The following is an 18,759-nucleotide window of genomic DNA, read 5'->3' as shown; positions in this document are numbered from 1 at the left end:
AATGTACTGCATTGCAATCAAAGAATCTAGAAGCTTTGTACCCGAAAAAAGACAAAAAAACTCTAGAAGCTAACTTTCATTTTAATGTGTGGGACTTTGTGATAAGTAATAATAAATAGAATATGGACCGCTATAAGAAATTAGGTGTGGAAAAATTAATTAGACTTCATTTGACATTTATTTTTTGGTACAATGCGGCCAAAGGCCCAAAGAAGAAGCAAGACTACACTAGAATGCTCCTGGGCCTAACAAAACTCAAAGCATCCTCAGTCCAGCCTTCTTGGTTTTAATCTTTGGTAGTCTGCTAAAAGGAAGCCAGATTTCATCGATCAGAAAATTTGAAGGGGTGTATTAAATTAAAAAATTTTGATGGATTTTAAAGAATTTATAAACTCATGCATTTCATTGATTTTATAAATTCTTATGAAATTTCATAGAATCCATCAAAATCTAAGAAAGAAAGAGTGAAATTCTTATATCGCCTTTGTTTTTAGTTCAAAATCTATCAAAATCCACAACTTAATAAAATCCTTTAAAATCCATGAGAGATTAAATACACCTAAATTTCTATGGAATTTTTAAAATTCTGAATTGAATACACCTGAATTTCTATGAAATTCTTAAAATTCTGAATTGAATACATCTAGATTTCTATGGATTTTCAGATTCTTTTAAAATTCATTAAAATCCCAATTTCTACCGGTAAATTTAGCCACATTTGTAAATATTAAAAAATTCTTTTAGATGTTTAATCCAAAATCAATTGACAATGAATTGAAAGATTCAACACTTAAGGATGCAATACCTTACTTGTCAACATTTAGATAATTAATTAAATTAGACTCTTATGAAAATATTCTCTTGCTAAATAATCTGACAACATAACAATGTTACCATATAGTGAATATGGACCATTGATTAAGTTAGACTCTTAACTCAATATGTGTAGTCTAAATTAGCCATGTTAACCGATCCTTTTATCCAATTGGGGGACAAAGTGGTTCCCAATCTTCCACTATATGGCACAATATATTCCCTATGATACTGCTGATATATTGTTTCTGTTTTCTGTTCAAAGTTGTAGCTAGAGTAGTTGAAACATGAAAGAAATATACTGAACCAAAACGAATACAAAACTAGGTAAGGTAGTTAGGGTTTTGTACGCCATCATAGGTCATGCAATATATGCCTCCCATCATTTCCAACTCACCTATTTAATTATAATCTTTAATTTTTCTTTTCCTCTTTAAACATATATTAAATTCTTTCTCTCTTAATAGCCAATAAGAAATAAATAAAAACACTTTTCTCTCCTTCATGCATGAGCTGCAGTTCACCAACCAATGGAGCTGAGCTTTAACTAATAAGTAATGCCGGAAAGAACAATATTTTATGACAAATTGTTAATTGATACATCATCTGTCAGAATAGAATGAGAAAATGTGATTTTTTTAGCATACTACTTTGAATATTGTCAGATAGTGGGTTCGCTTGTTGTATTATTGGCTTCTCTAGCTTCTCAGTTTGGTCAGATGGGTATTCAGGTATGATGAGGTGGGTGCTCTCTCTCTCTCTCTCTCTCTCTCTCTCTCTCTCTCTCTCTCTCTAAGCTTAATTTTGGATGATGGTGCAGTAGTTAATTATTACCATCATCAAGTCCTAAAATTTGCATGGACCTCTTCTACCTTTGTCTTACTTGTATCTTGTTTCTTGTTCCCTTCTTCTTTTGGTTTTCTTACTGTGTTCAGTAAAAAGAGGCAGCCACAATAATCTTGGAAGCAACAAGTACCAATATTGTCATCAGCTGCCAGCACCAGGTCCACTAGCTTCTCTCTTGTTGGGTGTTTGTAATTAGTGCACTACTAAACAGAGGAGTGTTCCATATATAGTGTACTTGAAAAGCTAGTAATAGCGAAATTACAATAGAAATTGATAAACAAACAAAGTTATTAATTGAAGCATTATGATGAATTCCATTGTTGTGATCATTGATAGTCATCTTTGGTTCTCTGACAAACCTAACTTATTCTGCAAGATTCTACTAGAATTTTGAAATGATCTCCATGTTTCCACTGGCCCTTTTACAATTTATGATTGCAGGTGGCATTTTGAACAGTATCATTATGCAAAATCTGATTGAGAAGCTTAGACCCCTTGTGGGTTTGAAAGGCTGGGATTATTGTGTTCTATGGAAATTGAGTGAAGACCAAAGGTCAAGAACGCCTAGCAACTATTTGATTAATTAACTGTTACTAATTATATTATTAATCTCTCCCCTAAAATTTTAGATTGGTTTTAGGTTTCTCGAGTGGGTGGATTGTTGTTGTTCTGGGAGTGATGAGAACACACAGATCAATGGGGGACAAGAACTTCTGTTTCCAGTTTATCCTGTCCTTCCATGCAGGGATACAATGCAGCACTACTCAAGAACCAATTCTTGTGATCTTCTTTCTCAACTTCCTTCTTCACTGCCCTTGGACTCGGGGTATACTTATTTACATCCTTTCATTTTTGTTTACTCATTCAATCATAATTAGCATAGTTAATAGAAATTAAGTAGTGTTTAATGTCATTATTTAACCATGACCCCTCATGGACAGGATTTATGCACAGACCTTGATATCAAACCAGCCCAGTTGGTTGAACTCTTCTAGTAACAGAGATTCAAGACCCATGGTAGTGAGTCCCTCCAAGTTATTTCCAAAAGAAAACCCCTCTATAATTTATTGAGCATATATATATATATTTTTATATTTATATAACTGTCCTACTTATATTCACTTTGCAGGAAAGAGATGGGACCAGAGTTTTGGTTCCATTTGCAGGAGTATTGATCGAGCTGTTTGTCTCTAAAGATGTATGATATAATGCTTCTTCACTTAATAGCCTTCCTTTAATTTCTTATGTTAGTTCTATGATATGAACCAACATCAAGAATCACATCTCTAGCAGACAGAGCATCTGTATATATATAGAATCAAAATATGCAAGAGATATGGTTTGTAAGTGATCATGTCACGAATAGTTTTATTGTAACTAGCTTTTTAATATGTGAGTGAGTGTCCGACTGCTGTAACACTTGAACATATATTCGTCAAATTCACACATTATAAGTATTGATTTTATCTATTTTCTTTCACAGGTCTCTGAAGACCAACAAGTCATTGATTTCATCACTGCCCAATGCAACATTTCACAGGAGCAGGAAATACATGTACTAACACAAGCTACAGTGTCTGATATGCATGTTATGCAGGCATTAGAAAACATGGAGAAGCAGGGTGATCAGGACTCGGTTAAACAGGAGGGTGGACCGGCAGATTCGATTTCAGATTGCAGTGATCAAATTGATGATGATGGTGACACAAATTATAGGAAAAGAACAGGGAAAGGGCCTCAGTCCAAAAACCTTGTGGCAGAGAGGAATAGAAGGAAGAAGCTTAATGAAAGATTATATCGCCTTCGAGTTTTGGTTCCCAACATTTCTAAGGTGATCATTGGCCTTATTGAATTTGGTCAAGTACTCTCTCAACTTAGTATAATTTCCTGGCTTTTTCACACATTAGCATTTTCAATAGCATATATAGTAATCTAGTTGCTAGCTTGATATACAGTGTTGGTACATTTTCTAACAGCTTAGACTATAGTATTTGCCTAGCATGTTACCAGAGTCATGAAACCTCCAATCTTCATTAATTCTCCACTTATTTGTTGGTTTGCAAAGTACTGGGAGAGACTGCACGTGTATGAGAGTATTTACAAATTGCAAGGGCTCTAGAAGTCATGCTCTATGGAACTTTATTGAGAAATTCACCTTAATTATATATCATGAAAACCTTCTGGCAGCATCTAATGCCCATTATTATTCATCTTGATTCTCAGATGGACAAGGCTTCCATTCTTGTGGACGCGATCAAGTTCGTGGAGGACTTGCAGAAGCAAGTGAAAGAACTCCAAGATGAACTTGAACAACATTCAAATGATGATAAAGTAGGAGCTAAGAGAACTGCCAATAATATCAGTGGAAACCACAACAATTTCCAATCAGATATGCTCAGTCCAAATGGAACTTTCATAGTGACTAAACCAGAAAATGATAAGCCTCCCAATGGGTTTCATGTGGGCACACCAGCAGGCAATGGCAGCATCACAAAACAAAACCAGGACTCGGGTCGTACTGATGACAAGGGACAACAGATGGAGGTACTAAATTTAGTTATAACCTTATATTCTTTAAATTTGGATATATATATATATATATTTATTTATTTATTGGAGGGCTCTCTTGGGTATTTAATCAAAGGATTAATGGACAATTAATTGCAGCCACAAGTGGGCGTGACTCAGTTAGATGGTAATGAATTCTTTGTGACTGTATTCTGTGAGCACAAGCCTGGAGGGTTTGTGAGATTGATGGAGGCATTGGATACTTTGGGCTTGGAAGTAACTAATGCAAATGTGACTAGCTTCAGAAGCCTCGTGTCTAATGTCTTTAAAGTAGAGGTAAGAAATTGCTTCTATTATACATCTCTTATATTTTATATAACTGATGTGATCAATTATTATAAAAAAAAATTATTTGTACCATGTCAATTGACTGTATATTCTATCATCTCTAATAGATAAGTGGGTTATACTTCTATTAGAGAAATGACATAATGGCCGGTTGAGACTGTACAAATAGGCTAAATATGTGCTACCAAAGAGTTGTTTGGGGGTTTTATTGTGTTTTTATTTTTGTTGTTATTAATTATTATGTTTGGTTGCAGAAGAAAGACAGTGAATTAGTGCAAGCTGATGATGTGAGGGACTCTTTGCTGGAGATAACGAAGAACCCATCCAAAGGGTGGGTTGAGATGGCTCAAAAATCAGAGAATGACAGTACTGCATTGGACTATCATCATAACCATCACTACCATCACCACCACCTCCAGTACCATAGTCCTAATTCATACCACTTGGAACATCTTTATAATTGAGCATAATCTCTACTAATTATCTTAATGTATCGAATCAATGAACTAGCTAGGTACATTCAGTTTCTTAATTTCACTTTCCTACAAGCTGAAGTACAATATATCTTATATAATTAATGATTTTTCAATGCGCGCTAAACATGCTTATTTTTCAAATAAACTTTTTTTAAAAAAAATTTGTTGCTGAGATGTTTCAACTATACATTACTTTAACACTAGTTCTATTAATTTAATGGCTAAGATTCACCGGCCACTAGTTATAATGCGTCCGATCTTTTCAGTGACTGTTTAATTTAAAGTAATAACAAATATTTGTGATTTGTATGTCTTTCATTTAAAAGTTAATTAGCATGACTAAATCAAATTTATCGTCACTTTAGGAGTACTACCATATCATCCCATGAATAATATTTGTTCATAACAATGAAATTAACTCGTTCTTTATTTTTTTGGATATGGGATGGGGGGTTCAAGCTTAGAACATTTTCACTTTATGTGGAGAGAAATATCACTAGATGGACTGACCAATAATAAGTAAACCTAACTTGTTTAAACAGTACCGGAAGACAACCAACAAGTTCAAAATATTTAAAAGCATGAAATGAGGGATCGAAACGAAAGGAAAAAAGGAAGGGGAAAAGAGTCTTGCCCATTATTAGTAATGAAAATATTCACGGTATTCGTAATTTGGTAATTGGAAATATCAAGGTTCGATCAGTGAATAAACACTATATATGCCTACAACAACAATGCCTATGGGCAAGTGATAAGCCATAAGTGTGAAAAGAGGGAAATTCTCTCGCCTGTGGCCTACTTTGTTGATAGTGCAATTTACATATGACAATGGCGGATAGTCATTTGTCTGTACTAGAGGATATGTGTAGGTGGCAAGATTTTTACAACTGTATACGTGTTATGTCACTCATTGGTTACATGATTACGTAATTAAGGTTTACAACTTTGATGACTTTCATCAATTCCGCAAGAATCACCAAATTAATATGTTTATCAAATTATGTGACAGTACTTTATTTATTTAAATTTGGGTCACTCAAAATTAATTTATTGTATATAAACATACGTATTATTTAGTGAACAAATTTAATGAGGATACCGTACATTGAGGTATGCATATTATACATGTAGGACATTGGCACAGTATTTGTTAGCCTTTTCATGTAAATGGGGGACAATCCTTCACTATTTGTAATTTTGTATGAATTGCTGATGCAGGGTTTCCGTTTGTGGTTTAAAGGCTTAAGAGTGGTTGGAACATGAGCCAATACATATACCAAACCAAAACGAATGAAAAACTTTAGCAAGGTAGTTAGGGTTTTGGGTACGCTATATCAGGTCATGCTATATATGCTCCTCGATCTCATTATTAATAAATTTATATGTAACCTTCTAACATCAATTATCCTTTCTTTCTCTTTCAATTCGCTTCTACAATATCTATTGTATAACCCAAAAAATAAATTAGAAAGAAATAGAAAGTAACAAAATAATTAATTTATTTATTTAATCACACTCTCTACTCATTCATGGACTGCAGTTCACCTACCAAGCTCTCCAAATATAAAAAGAAACATTTTATGAAATGCAGCAATTTGTATTCTTTGTTTTTTGTTTATGGAAAGATCCAAAAGTAGAAAATATAGAATTTTGTTTTGTTCTGAGTTTGCTGAGATGGGGTATTGTTATCTAGGCTAGCTTTTGGATATGATGGTGCAGTTAACTATTGCTATCAACTGATCAAGTTTTTGTATGGATCCCTACCTTTGTTTTTTCTGCTGCTTCTCTTTTGTTTCTTGCTCCATCATTGTTTTGTTTTTCTTACTCTGTTCAGTCAAAGGAGGTAGCCAAAGTAGTACTAATCTCCCAAGCAAGAGCAACTACTCACATCATCTTCCAGGTCTCTCTATCTCTCTCTCTCTCTCTCTCTAGGTCCTTGTAGTGTACAGGAAGTGCTTGCATAATGTACTACTCTGACTGATACTCCAAGATTCTGTTTGGAATTTTAAAGTTAATCATTGCAGGTGGCATGAACTATATCACCAATATCATCATGCAAAACCTCATACAGAGGCTTAGATCCCTTGTGGGATTGAAAGGCTGGGACTTTTGTGTTCTCTGGAAACAGAGTGAAGACCAAAGGTTAAGAAATTAATTAGTACTACATATATATATAACTATATTAATTAATCTCTCAATTAATTTCTTCCTTGGTCCTATTTATGTGAGTGAATTTGGGTTTATTTTAGGTTTATTAAGTGGATGGATTGTTGCTGTTCTGGGACTGAAACTACCCAAATTAATGGTACTGGACAGGATCTAGTTTTCCCAGTTACTCCAGTCCTTCCTTGTAGGGATACCATGTTACAGCATCCAAGAACCAGGTCCTGTGATCTCCTTGCCAAAATGCCTTCTTCCATGCCCCTAGACTCTGGGTATGTCTATTTTCTATGAATTTTTTTTTTTCCAAACGGTCTGACATGTTATGTTACCAGACTGTCAATCTAATATTTATATTATTAGGTTGAAAATCTAATAATATAAATATATATAGCATTGAAACTTACACTTTCATAAACTTAGATTAGTTGACCATGATCATGTCATGACCAGGATTTATGCACAGACCTTGATATCAAACCAACCCAGTTGGTTAAACTTCTCTAACAACACATGTTTAAGTACTCTAGAAGTAAGTATACGAGTACTCAGCCCTCTTTTTCTCCTATTAAGTTAATAAGTTCCAAAAGAGAAGCCCTTTTCAGATATATTGAGCTCATGGTTTTCCTATTTATATGCTTGCAGGAAGATGTTGGGACCAGGGTTTTGATTCCAATACCAGGAGGACTAATTGAGCTGCTTGTTGCCAAACAAGTAATGTTAATTAATAATTTCCACTACTCTTTAATTGTCACTTCTGTGTTTGACATGATCTAAGAGATACATATAAACATATCATCCCTCATTTCGTATGAGCAATAAAGTACATCCTTTTCTTCATTGTCTAAAAAAAATGATCTTTTTGCATGCTAATTATCAAATTGAGAATGTGTTTGTATTGTTCTATATATTTTCTGTGAACTGCAGGTTCTTGAAGATCAGCAAGTCATTGATTTTATCACAGCCCAATACAACATCTCATTAGAGCAGGGTGCCCTGATTAACACAATGAGTGAAATCCAATCGCAACGAGGTCTTTTCGAAGATGGAAACCATGATCAAATGGATCCCAACAATCACTTCCAGCAGCCACCAACTAATTCATTAGAGAATTTGAATCTGCCATATGATCATCATCATCATCATGTTTCAATGGGTAGAATATTTCCCTCAAGCAATTCTCATCCTATAAATTTTGTGCAGCAATTTACTTACAACTTGGGAAATAAAGTGAAGATCAATAATAATGTTGCTTTTGAAGATTCATCACATGATAACAAACCATTTCTTTCAGATAAGCAAATGGACTACCCATTTAATTTTTCCGCAGATCATCAAATTGGGTTTCAAGAGATGGAGGCAATGCAAAGGTCCATGATGAGTGGTGATCATCAGACACAACACATGCACATGCAATATATGGAGCCATTAGAACCTGATGACATGGATCAGCAGGAGGGTAATTATGAAAAGGATACAAATTTACATGAGGTGAGACAAGCAGATTTAGTCTCAGATTGCAGTGATCAGATTGATGGTGAGGAGGATGCAAAGTGTCGGCGGAGGACCGGGAAAGGGCCTCAAGCCAAAAACCTTGTTGCAGAGAGGAACAGAAGGAAGAAGCTTAACGCAAGACTTTATAATCTTAGATCTTTGGTTCCCATTATTTCCAAGGTAACCATCTTCATCTTATAACATTTTTCATGTGATATATACCTCATTGTAGTTGTGTTTGGGACTTGGGACGCTGTACAAAAATGTTTCATTATCTCGAGTCACATTCAATTTGGACAATATTTATATATGTACCATTATGTATAACATGACTAATACAGGTGAGACCCACTTGTATAGGTGGATCCTACATGTGTTAGTAATGTGATACGCAACATAGTACATGTCGAATTTAGTCTATGTAGAATGTTATTCCAAAGTGCAACCTTATACATATATCTAAATATCTAATGCCAACTCATTTTAATTCTCAGTTGGACAGAGCCTCCATTCTTGGGGATGCAATTGAGTATGTGCAGGAGTTGCAGAAGCAAGCTAAGCAACTCCAAGATGAACTTGACGATCATGCAGAGGATGAAGGTGCTAAGAAATCTGGCATCACTTGCCACCACAACAATAAAACCCAGTCAAAGATTCAGAGTCAAAGTGGACTTGACGACCTAATTGTGCCTAAAACTGATCAACATCATGAAGATCATAATAAAGCTTCAAATGGATTTCATTTGAGAACACCAGGAGATGGCAGCCCAGATTCAGATGTCATCCATGACCACAAGACACAACAGATGGAGGTACATTTATCTTGCATTCTTCTTTTAAGTATTTTCTAGCTATTTTGTTATTGGGTTTTTTCATTGCAATGAATTAATGGAACAAATTGTAGCCCCAAGTGGAAGTGGCTCAATTGGATGGAAATCAGTTCTATGTGAAAGTGTTCTGTGAGCACAAGTTTGGTGGATTTGGGAAGTTGATGGAGGCTTTGAGCTCTCTAAGCCTGGAAGTTACCAATGCAAATGTAACTAGCTTCACATGCCTTGTGTCCAACGTTTTCATTGTAGAGGTTAGTTGCTTCTAGCCTTCTAGCACAATATTTAATGGAATTGATGGCGTTGGGAAAATGCTTCATTGCTTATAACTTCCAATATATATAAAATGAAAGATGCTACAAAACCCAACTTTTCATCCCTAACACTTTTCCAAATTCTCTCTCATGAGATGAGATTTCTACCCATGTGAAAGAGTTGAAAAAAGTGTTGGGAAACAAATATATAATACTATACTAGAGGGTACCAAATTTTGTACTGTAATTTTTTACTGTATTAGCTGACCTTATGATATGTTCCGGTTATCAATGTGCACTTATTACATGATTTACATTCATTATTATGACGGACTGTTAATTGACACATTAATATCATATATATCATGGGATTAGGAAACTTTCTTAAAGTTATGCCATCTTGCCTATAAAAAATAACCAAACTTATGTAAAATTATAGCCAAAGAGTAAAGAAGATTTTTATATACTTTTTGGGTATGCAGAAAAAGGACAGTGGAATAGTTGAAGCTGATGAAGTGAGAGACTCATTGCTAGAACTAACACGGAATCCGACAAGATGGCGTAGTAGTGATATGGCTAAAGCGGCGGAGAATGGCGTCCGCTTGAACAACCACCATGACCACCACCTCCACAACCACCATTTTGATCCCTTCCACTTACAACATCTTCCTAATGAAGCATGAAGCATTTGTATTTCATTTGGAAAAACAAAAAAAAAACAAAAACATTGTTTAGTGTTTGTTTTTGTTTTACTTTGGTACAAACTTGTGTACAATCTTAATTGAGGGCATATACATCTACATATCTTAAAAGTAAAATGCTATTTAAATATATTGACAATGAATACTGTTTTTATTGGGTCAAGAACAATGAATATATATTGTTTCTTTTGAAGAAATATTTTGCCTACTCATTGGTTTGACATTTGGGCCGGGGCTGAATCTGGGCATGGAACTATGGTCTTGCCCCGGTGGTTTATTGCTTAGCCCAACGCAGTATAAGAAATTTTCTATAGCGCATTTAACTAAACAATGAAGATCAAATAGATAAACTGGCAATGTGAATGCGAAGTAGTGTAGATGGACTGAATGTACACAATGGCGAATCCTAGGGTCGTGATGAGAAGATTGATAGTCTTTATCTTTAAGGTTTATTCATACCATTACTCCCAGTAAGATACACTTTTTTTCACTTTGTCCCCTGAAACTTAAATCATCTCAGTTTGCCACTTGAACTTCACACAGTTATTGCAAAAGACCCTATGCCGTTAACTCTGTCAATTTTTCTGTTAAAAAAGCTGACGTGGCACTTATATGGCATGGATGATACCCTTTTCTAGTTATGTAAGATCCATGTGGACAAAAAAAATTATAAAAAATTGACATGGATCTTATTATTTTTTAGTTTAAAAATTATTTTTTATTCTTTTTTTGTCCACATGGATCTTACATAGCTAAAAAAGGGTCTCACTCATGCCATATAAGTGCCACGTCAGCTATTTTAACGAAAAAATTGACAGAGTTGACGACATAGAGTCTTTTACAATAACTGTGTGAAGTTCAGGTGACAAACTGAGAGGATTTAAGTTTCAGGGGGCAAGGTGAAAAAAAGTGTCTTACAGGGGGCAATAGTGTAAATAAGCCTTATCTTAAAAATGATCTCTTCCAGTCATATTATCGAATAATTTTGCCTCATCCCTTAAGAAGAAATTAAGAAATTAACGATAATAACATAAATTCAAAGGATAAAAACTAATTGGGAAAGTTGATAAGTTTGATTGTTTGGGTTTTTTAAGGACCAAATTCACCATCATATAAATATAAACACTCGATGAGCTTAACTCTAATCTCGACCTTCTCGGCTCTAAGCTCTTGTATACACTTAGCCACCTTGACTCTAATCTAGACTCCTTGGGTAGTTTGGTCCTTTTACAACTCATAAGATTCGAATTAAATGGTTGACTTTTCAATATATGGGTCAAAGTTGTATGTGCCTTATTTTAAAATTAGGTTATTTTATAAAAGTTTACATATCTTTTTAGTGTTGATCTTGTGCTTGTGTCTAAGACTATGTCGTTTTAAACTTCTATTTAATTATGTTTCCTGCATAAATTCTAAATATTAAGCTTAGACTCAAAACACTTAATTCTCAAATTAATTCCAAAATGAGACAAACACAAAAAAGAAGAGGAGATCCTATTCCATTAGTGTGGCTACTGGCCACTTTTCTTGTAGGGATCGTTTCCTTCACTATCTGTATGAACTGCTGATGTACGATTTAAAGCCTGAAAGTAGTTGAAACATGAGCCAGTACGTATACCAAACTAAAACGAAAGAAAAACTCTAGCAAGCTAGGTTAGGTCTGACCAAAAATTTAAAAAAATAAAAATAAAAACTTTGGCGAGGCAGTTAGGTCATGCAATATATGCTCCTCCCATTACAGATAAAAAAATTTTAAAAACATACAAATTAAGAAAAAATAATAATAATAATTAATTATACTCACACAGTACTCATGAACTGCAGTTCACCTACCAAGCTCCAAATATAAAAAGAAACTAACATTTTGTGAAATGCGCATTAGAGGCCCCAATTGTTGTATTCTTTGTCTGTTATTTATTGAAATTAAGGTCCAAAAATGTTCAAGGTATAGAAATTCTGTTTGTTCTGAGTTTGCATGCCATCAAGTATCTATGGATCTCTCTATCTCTTCTTTTTGCTGCTTATCTATTGTTTCATGTTCCACCCTTGCTTTGCTTTTCTTACTTTTACTCAAAAGATGTAGTAACACTAGTACTAATCTCCCAAGAAAGTGGATTCTCATAAAAACAAAAAAACTCCCAAGGAAGAGCAACTACTCTACTCCTCTTCCAGGTCTCTCTCTCTCTCTCTCTCTCTTGCTCTCTGGGTTCTTAATTGTTATGCACTAAGCAAATGGACTAATTATACACATTTAATTTTTCAGCAGGTCAATATCAAAATGGGTTTCAAGAGATGGAGGCAATGCAAAGGTCCATGATGAGTGGTGATCATCAGACAAAACACATGCATATGCAATATATGGATCAGCAGGAGGGTAATTATGAAAAGGATACAAATTTACATGAAGGGAGACAAGCAGATTGCAGTGATCAGATTGATGGTGAGGAGGATGCAAAGTGTCGGCGGAGGACCTGGAAATGGCCTCAATCCAAAAACCTTGTTGCAGAGATAAACAGAAGGGAGATGCTTACCGCAAGACTTAAAAAACTTAGATCTTTGGTTCCCATTATTTCCAAGGTAACTATCTATCATCATCTTAGCATTTTTGTTGTGATATATACCTCATTGTATTTGTGTTTGGGACTTGGGAGACGCTTTGCAAAAATGTTTCATTATCTGGAGTCACATTCAATTTGGACCAATACCTCATTCTTGTGATATATACCTCATTCTATTTGTGTTGGCTTGTGCAATCATCTCAGAATCAGCTCAATACCATCATATATATGGGTTCATGCTAGAGCAGGACAAACTTGGTTTTTGAAAAATGTCACATATTTAAGATTGTAATACATACAAACTTGGTCTTTTAAGTATGTCAATATTTAGGATTGTAATTTATACTTTCAATTTTTTATTTTTTTTTGTATATGGTTACGAGAGAGGTCTAGTGGTATTTCTCTTCACAATGTTGGAGAGGTCCCTGATTAAATGTGTTCTATTTACCATTGCTTTTTCCTTACAAATCATTCAAAAATGCAACCTGATATCGAATGCAACCTGATATCATTCAAAAATGCAACCTGATATCGAATGCCTACTTATTTTAATTCTCAGATGGACAAGCCTTCCATTCTGGGGGATGCAATTGAGTATGTGAAAGAGTTGCAGAAGCAGGCTAAGCAACTCCAAGAAGAGCTTGATGGTCATGCAGAAGATGAAGGTGCTAAGAATTCTGCCATCACTGGCCACCAAAACATTGATACCCAATCAGAGATTCAGAGTCAAAGTGGACTTGACCACCAAATTGGGCCTAAAACTGAACCACATGATCATGATCATAATCAAGCTTCAAATGGATTTTATTTGGAAACATCAGGAGGTGGCAGTGTCTCAAAACAAAGCCAGGATTCAGATGTCACCCATGATCACAAGACACAAAAAATTGAGGTACATATCTTGTATATATTATTCTCTTTTTTAAGTTTTTTTTTTTTTAATTTCTTTATTGGGTAATTAAAGAATTAATGGGACATGTTGTAGCCCCAAGTGATAGTGGCTCAATTGGATGGAAATCAGTTCTCTGTGAAAGTATTGTGTGCACACAAGCCTAAAGGATTTGTGAGATTGATGGAGGCTTTAAGCTCTCTAAACCTGGAAGTCACCAAGGCATATGTAACTGTATCCTTCAGAAGCCATGTGTATAATGGTTTCATCGTAGAGGTTAGTTTCTTTATTCTACCACAATTAATGGAACTGATGGAGTTTGAGAAAATATTTATAATTAACTTGCAACATTTATAATGGAATTTATAATGAAAATATTTATTCTACCACAAAAATCCAACTTCTTTTTTCCAACACTTCTGCCAATTCTCTCACATGGAATGAGAGTCATGTAATTGTGAAATTCATGTAGAATCGATCTACTAATCATATGAGAGAGTTGCAAAGAGTGGTGAGGGAAAGAAATAATACTATCTAGAGGGATTATATTTTTTTACTGTATTATAGCTGATCACATGATCTGGTTTTTAATGTATATTTATTATGTCAATTATTATGACTGGTTATTAATTGTCATATCATGTTGTTAGAAAATGTAATCTCTTTAATAATATTCGTCGAGAAAAGGTTAGACTCTATATCATCTTTCATATGAAAACGAATCATTATTCTTATATACAATCTGATGGCTAATGAGTAAACATAATTTCTATTTGTTTTTGGGTAGCAGAAAAAGAATAGTGAAATACTTGAAGCTGATGAAGTGAGAGGGTTGTTACTAGAGCTAATGCAGAATCCATGAAGATAGTAGTAGTGAGATGGCTAAAGGCTAAAGCAACAGAGAATGGCATCGGCTTGGACAAGCATCATGACCATCCACCATTTTGGTCCCTAGCTTCCACTTACACTATCTTGTTAATGAAACATGAAGTATGAGTGTTATTTCCTTCTCTATTTTCCGTACAAGTGTTCGTACAATCTTAATTAAAGGCATATTCAGTTTTAATTATGTGTATTTGGTGTAATGTGTATGACTCACACATAAAGCGTATAATTCACCATAAATAGTGAAATAGTGAATTATACACTCACTACAAAAAAAATCCGACACATACATAAGAAAATTTCACAACCCAACAACTTTTATTTTTATGAGTAAAAAATATGTGAGACTCGCCAGAAATAGTAAATCTCACGTTCATTTTGAGGGGTGAAGATGAACATTCCACCCAAAATGATGGTAGAAGAAACTTCAAACCAAATATACATCTTATACCCTCATAAAACACAAGTAGTACAAACTACAAAGCATACCTTGAAAACTCAAATGGGTATATAAAGGCTTTGGTGAAGCTTATGAAGTATAAGCTGTTCATGGCCGAAAAGATGTAAAAGGGCTAAGCAAGCTGTAGACTTTCATTATGAACACCATCAATCAGCCCAAATAAGGCAGAGTCAGGCCCAAAGATGGCCTCTCAAATGTTTAGCAATGTAACCTGTCCAGCCCATGAATAAAGCCAACGTACAAACATGGATTAGTGTGCTCCTTGAGTCTTTAGTATTTTGATTCAATTATGATTATATATCATAATTAGTAATTAGTTTGAGGATATTTTTAATTTTTTAGGGTCGGATCCAGCTATTAGGCTATATGGGTAACAAACTAACAACCCATCCTAAATATGACCCAACACAAATACACAATACATTCCTGTGGATATTATTAAAAATTAAATATTTCTTTTCACAATATTGGAGATATTTTAAATTAAATCTCAACCAAATAAAAATAAAAAGAGAAAAGTATAATCATGTATTACAAAATTTTTAATTGTAAATTCATAAATATCAATATGAGCTCAACACAGCTGAAAATACTAGTCCAAGTCCTTAGCCTCAGCACCAAGTAATCCACCTTTCCTGTCCGAAAACAAGGATCAAAAAACTAAAAACCGTAAGTTTGCGGAGGATTTTACCATAAACTCCCCAAAAACCCTAGCGCCTCTCTCAAAAACCTCACCGACTTCCAAAAAAACCTCATCTATTTTCTTCATCCTCCATCAATGGCTTCGCTCGCAGGTGGTCGATTCCGGGAGCTCCTAAAGAAGTACGGCAAGGTCGCTATGGGAGTCCATTTCTCAGTCTCAGCTGCCTCAATCGCAGGCCTCTACGTAGCCATCAAGAACAACGTCGACGTGGAGTCGCTGCTCGACAAGCTTCACATGGGGAGCGTCTCCAAAGACGAACCCCAAAACCCACCTCAAATCTCTGATGGGTCGGTGTTTGAAGAGAAACCCACCTCGGGAAATGGGCAATCTACGGCTGTGGTTGAGGAGAGGAAGAGGAATCGGACGGCTGAGCTCGCGGCTTCCACCGGTGGGGCTCTGGCATTGGCTGTGCTCTGCAACAAGGCTCTGTTTCCGATTCGGGTTCCGATTACGCTGGCGCTCACGCCTCCGGTGTCGAGGTTTTTGACCAGAAGGAAGATCATCAAGACTGGTGTATGAACAGCTTTTGTGGGTACTTGCTTGTTTCTCGAAGCTTTTATAAATTATTATTTTTTTTTTCTGTTTTGGTTCCCTTAATGTTTATTGGGATACAGATGAACATAGAAAATAACAGATGAATGTTGTTCAGCTACGTGTTCTTTAACCAATTGTTTGGATTTATGATGGAGATTTTGCTGTAGCAATGTTATGCGTGAATGAGAGCATTTGGGTGAGAATTGAACGGTTGGTTATATTGTGCTTTAATTTGAATGCTTACCAAGCGATATTTTGAAAAGGTGAGAGCTTATCAAATAGGGGCAAGAGCGGTTGTGAATGTTAAATCCTTGAACAATTAAAATTTGGTAAACAAGTTTTGCTGAGAGAATGATTTTTGTTTTGTTGCCGAGAAAATCTGGATATTGGATGAACTCTTTTGAGTTTAGCATGGAGTTTTACATTCTACTTAATTGTGAATGATACTTTCTGGTTTAGTTGAAGTTTTACTTCTTGGGGGAACACAAAGAACACTAGAAGTAAGGCCAAATTTTATTTCCCTCTGTCTTCTTCTAGATCCAAATGGAGATAAATGACTGTTATGATTCTTAATGTTGAATTATGTAGTGGTTTAGAGTGGTTAATTCATTACAGACTCAATTGGGTTAGCATCGTATTCTAAGTTATTTGTTTCCCTTGCAATGAGTATACCATTGCATTCATAGACAAGAATGGTTAGGTTTTTTACTTGCTAGTGTTGGAATTCAGATGCTACCTGGTTGATCTGAATCCACAAGTGATGGAACTATGAAATTAGCTTTGGAAAGTCAATTTTAAGGGGGAAAAAGAAGTTGGGGCATATAAAAACAAAAATGGCTATGCCATAGAGAAATTCTGAGTTAGAATAGTGCAGTCAATTGATGATGAAGAAGAAGCTTGGATATGAATGCTTATTTCTGTAAGACATCAACTCGGACATGATGGAATTTGTAGCTGTGTCCATGTTGCTGTCAATTTTAGGACAGTTCTTAGATGTTAGGCAGTTGGGGAATGAAATCGAAGTTTCACATCTACATAATCATACTATAACGAAGAAGATACATTCCCCACAGTGAATTTACATTTGATTTGATACTTGATGTTCCTGTGAGCTATTGCGCTCTCATAACCTTGCAAGCATTGGCTTGTAGATGTCATCTTTCCTTCCTGGGGCACCTTAGAATGAACTCTTCTATTCTATCTTCTTGTGGCATATCAGGGTAAGGAGAAGATGGGAGTCATAACAGCTTGGCGATGATTATAGTAATTACCATGACTTCATCACATGGAGTCATAAAGTTTGCACAAAGTAGTGGAATTTAGATTCAGTTTAAGGCTTTGAGCATTACCAATTTACAATGCACCAGTTCCAAATATGTAGGAAGAGATTTTTCTTTGAAGGGACAAGTAAATTTGCTCTTGGTTTTGGCTTTTGGGGACATTGTTTGCTTGTTTGAACTTGAATCACATTGCTATGATGACACCAGCTTCAGTGCCAAATCCCACTTCCATAACGGGGCATCAGGCTGAAGAGTATACAATAATGTTATTGTCAATCGAATGGGTTTGATGCCCCTCCTTTATTCAAACTTGAATTTGTGATCTTAACCTTTTTTCCTTTTTCTTATTAGTAATGTAAATGTTACACATTCAAATACTAAATCTTAGAAAATAAAAAATAAAAATAAAATACAAGTGTTTGTAGTTAGTACCAGCAGGCTCTCTCATGAGATATTATACTTAACAGAGTAATATTACATGGACCGTCAATAGATTTAGCGTAAATATCACTTTTGTAATTCTCATTGATTCGTGTTACAGAACTTTGTGACTTCACTGGAACATAATTCTCATGCTTTTTAATAGATTGACGAATGATGATTAGGTTGATCTAGCCATCTGCCTGTTAGGTCAGTCAGATTACTGGAAAATGATAGAATTTAGAGGTTTGCTAATAGAAATCAAGTCCCAATATTTCACCAAAATGACAATCCATTAGCACCAACTGGGCAACGGTTAAGTTTCTGGCAAATTTACCTACCAAACTCTTCGAGTTAGAAACTAGATAGATTCTGCCTGTGTTAAAATTACAATAGGAAATTGGAGGATTTGCATGTATTCAGTTTCCCATCGTAAACTGGAAAAACACCTTTTGAGTACCCTTTGTGAGAAAGTAGACTGAATTGAAAGTCCAAGATCTGCAATTATATATTGAATAGAACAGAGAGCTGAGGTCTACAACAGAACAGGCAATCCCCTTTTTTCTTTGGAAATGAGTCACAACAGATAACAGTGCAAAAGAG

At 35.1% G+C, this 18,759-nt stretch overlaps 4 protein-coding genes across 5 annotated transcripts; all 4 read left to right on the top strand.

Moving 5' to 3' along the window:
* The first annotated feature begins 2,092 nt into the window (after positions 1-2,092).
* On the top strand, positions 2,093-4,979 carry LOC147276382 (transcription factor ABORTED MICROSPORES-like). Its single transcript, XM_086255106.1, has 9 exons — positions 2,093-2,212; positions 2,300-2,485; positions 2,601-2,679; positions 2,789-2,857; positions 3,143-3,490; positions 3,883-4,119; positions 4,165-4,203; positions 4,327-4,503; positions 4,770-4,979. The coding sequence occupies exons 1-9, from the start codon at positions 2,124-2,126 to the stop codon at positions 4,977-4,979; spliced, it is 1,434 nt and encodes a 477-aa protein (XP_086111232.1). The 5' UTR covers positions 2,093-2,123.
* Positions 4,980-6,743: 1,764 nt separating this feature from the next.
* On the top strand, positions 6,744-10,409 carry LOC147276381 (transcription factor ABORTED MICROSPORES-like). 2 transcript variants are annotated; one of them, XM_086255184.1, is made up of 10 exons: positions 6,744-6,824; positions 6,982-7,133; positions 7,241-7,426; positions 7,605-7,683; positions 7,797-7,865; positions 8,079-8,236; positions 8,312-8,825; positions 9,140-9,457; positions 9,550-9,726; positions 10,209-10,409. In XM_086255184.1, exons 1-10 carry the CDS (start codon positions 6,744-6,746, stop codon positions 10,407-10,409), a joined length of 1,935 nt encoding a protein of 644 aa, XP_086111310.1. The 2 variants fall into 2 exon arrangements, with proteins under 2 accessions (XP_086111310.1, XP_086111311.1); XM_086255185.1 differs by lacking the exon at positions 6,744-6,824 and having other exon boundaries at positions 7,042-7,133; positions 8,079-8,163; positions 8,482-8,825.
* Positions 10,410-12,399: 1,990 nt separating this feature from the next.
* LOC147276380 (transcription factor ABORTED MICROSPORES-like) lies at positions 12,400-14,736 on the top strand. Its single transcript, XM_086255459.1, has 5 exons — positions 12,400-12,599; positions 12,691-13,004; positions 13,545-13,877; positions 13,971-14,150; positions 14,665-14,736. The coding sequence occupies exons 1-5, from the start codon at positions 12,419-12,421 to the stop codon at positions 14,734-14,736; spliced, it is 1,080 nt and encodes a 359-aa protein (XP_086111585.1). The 5' UTR covers positions 12,400-12,418.
* Positions 14,737-15,807: 1,071 nt separating this feature from the next.
* LOC147276379 (transmembrane protein, putative (DUF1279)) lies at positions 15,808-16,570 on the top strand. The gene has a single exon (XM_086255030.1). The coding sequence runs from the start codon at positions 15,998-16,000 to the stop codon at positions 16,439-16,441; it is 444 nt and encodes a 147-aa protein (XP_086111156.1). The 5' UTR covers positions 15,808-15,997; the 3' UTR covers positions 16,442-16,570.
* Positions 16,571-18,759: the final 2,189 nt, after the last annotated feature.

This window comes from Dryas octopetala, chromosome 8 (genome assembly GCF_963921425.1).
Source record: "Dryas octopetala chromosome 8, drDryOcto1.1, whole genome shotgun sequence".
NCBI classification, from domain to species: Eukaryota; Viridiplantae; Streptophyta; class Magnoliopsida; order Rosales; family Rosaceae; genus Dryas; species Dryas octopetala.
This window is presented reverse-complemented; position numbering and strand designations above follow the sequence as displayed.

What these genes read in the sequence shown, in the direction of transcription:
- LOC147276382 (XM_086255106.1), top strand. Translation starts at nt 2,124, where the DNA reads ATGCAAAATCTGATTGAGAAGCTTAGACCCCTTGTGGGTTTGAAAGGC. An exon ending in AGCTGTTTGTCTCTAAAGAT is followed by an intron (nt 2,858 to 3,142) that starts GTATGATATAAT and finishes TTTCTTTCACAG; the next exon opens with GTCTCTGAAGACCAACAAGT. An exon ending in ACAAGGGACAACAGATGGAG is followed by an intron (nt 4,204 to 4,326) that starts GTACTAAATTTA and finishes AATTAATTGCAG; the next exon opens with CCACAAGTGGGCGTGACTCA.
- LOC147276381 (XM_086255184.1), top strand. Translation starts at nt 6,744, where the DNA reads ATGGATCCCTACCTTTGTTTTTTCTGCTGCTTCTCTTTTGTTTCTTGC. An exon ending in TGTTTTTCTTACTCTGTTCA is followed by an intron (nt 6,825 to 6,981) that starts GTCAAAGGAGGT and finishes TGATACTCCAAG; the next exon opens with ATTCTGTTTGGAATTTTAAA. An exon ending in CCAACGTTTTCATTGTAGAG is followed by an intron (nt 9,727 to 10,208) that starts GTTAGTTGCTTC and finishes TTGGGTATGCAG; the next exon opens with AAAAAGGACAGTGGAATAGT.
- LOC147276380 (XM_086255459.1), top strand. Translation starts at nt 12,419, where the DNA reads ATGGATCTCTCTATCTCTTCTTTTTGCTGCTTATCTATTGTTTCATGT. An exon ending in CTACTCTACTCCTCTTCCAG is followed by an intron (nt 12,600 to 12,690) that starts GTCTCTCTCTCT and finishes TTAATTTTTCAG; the next exon opens with CAGGTCAATATCAAAATGGG. An exon ending in ACAAGACACAAAAAATTGAG is followed by an intron (nt 13,878 to 13,970) that starts GTACATATCTTG and finishes GACATGTTGTAG; the next exon opens with CCCCAAGTGATAGTGGCTCA.
- LOC147276379 (XM_086255030.1), top strand. Translation starts at nt 15,998, where the DNA reads ATGGCTTCGCTCGCAGGTGGTCGATTCCGGGAGCTCCTAAAGAAGTAC.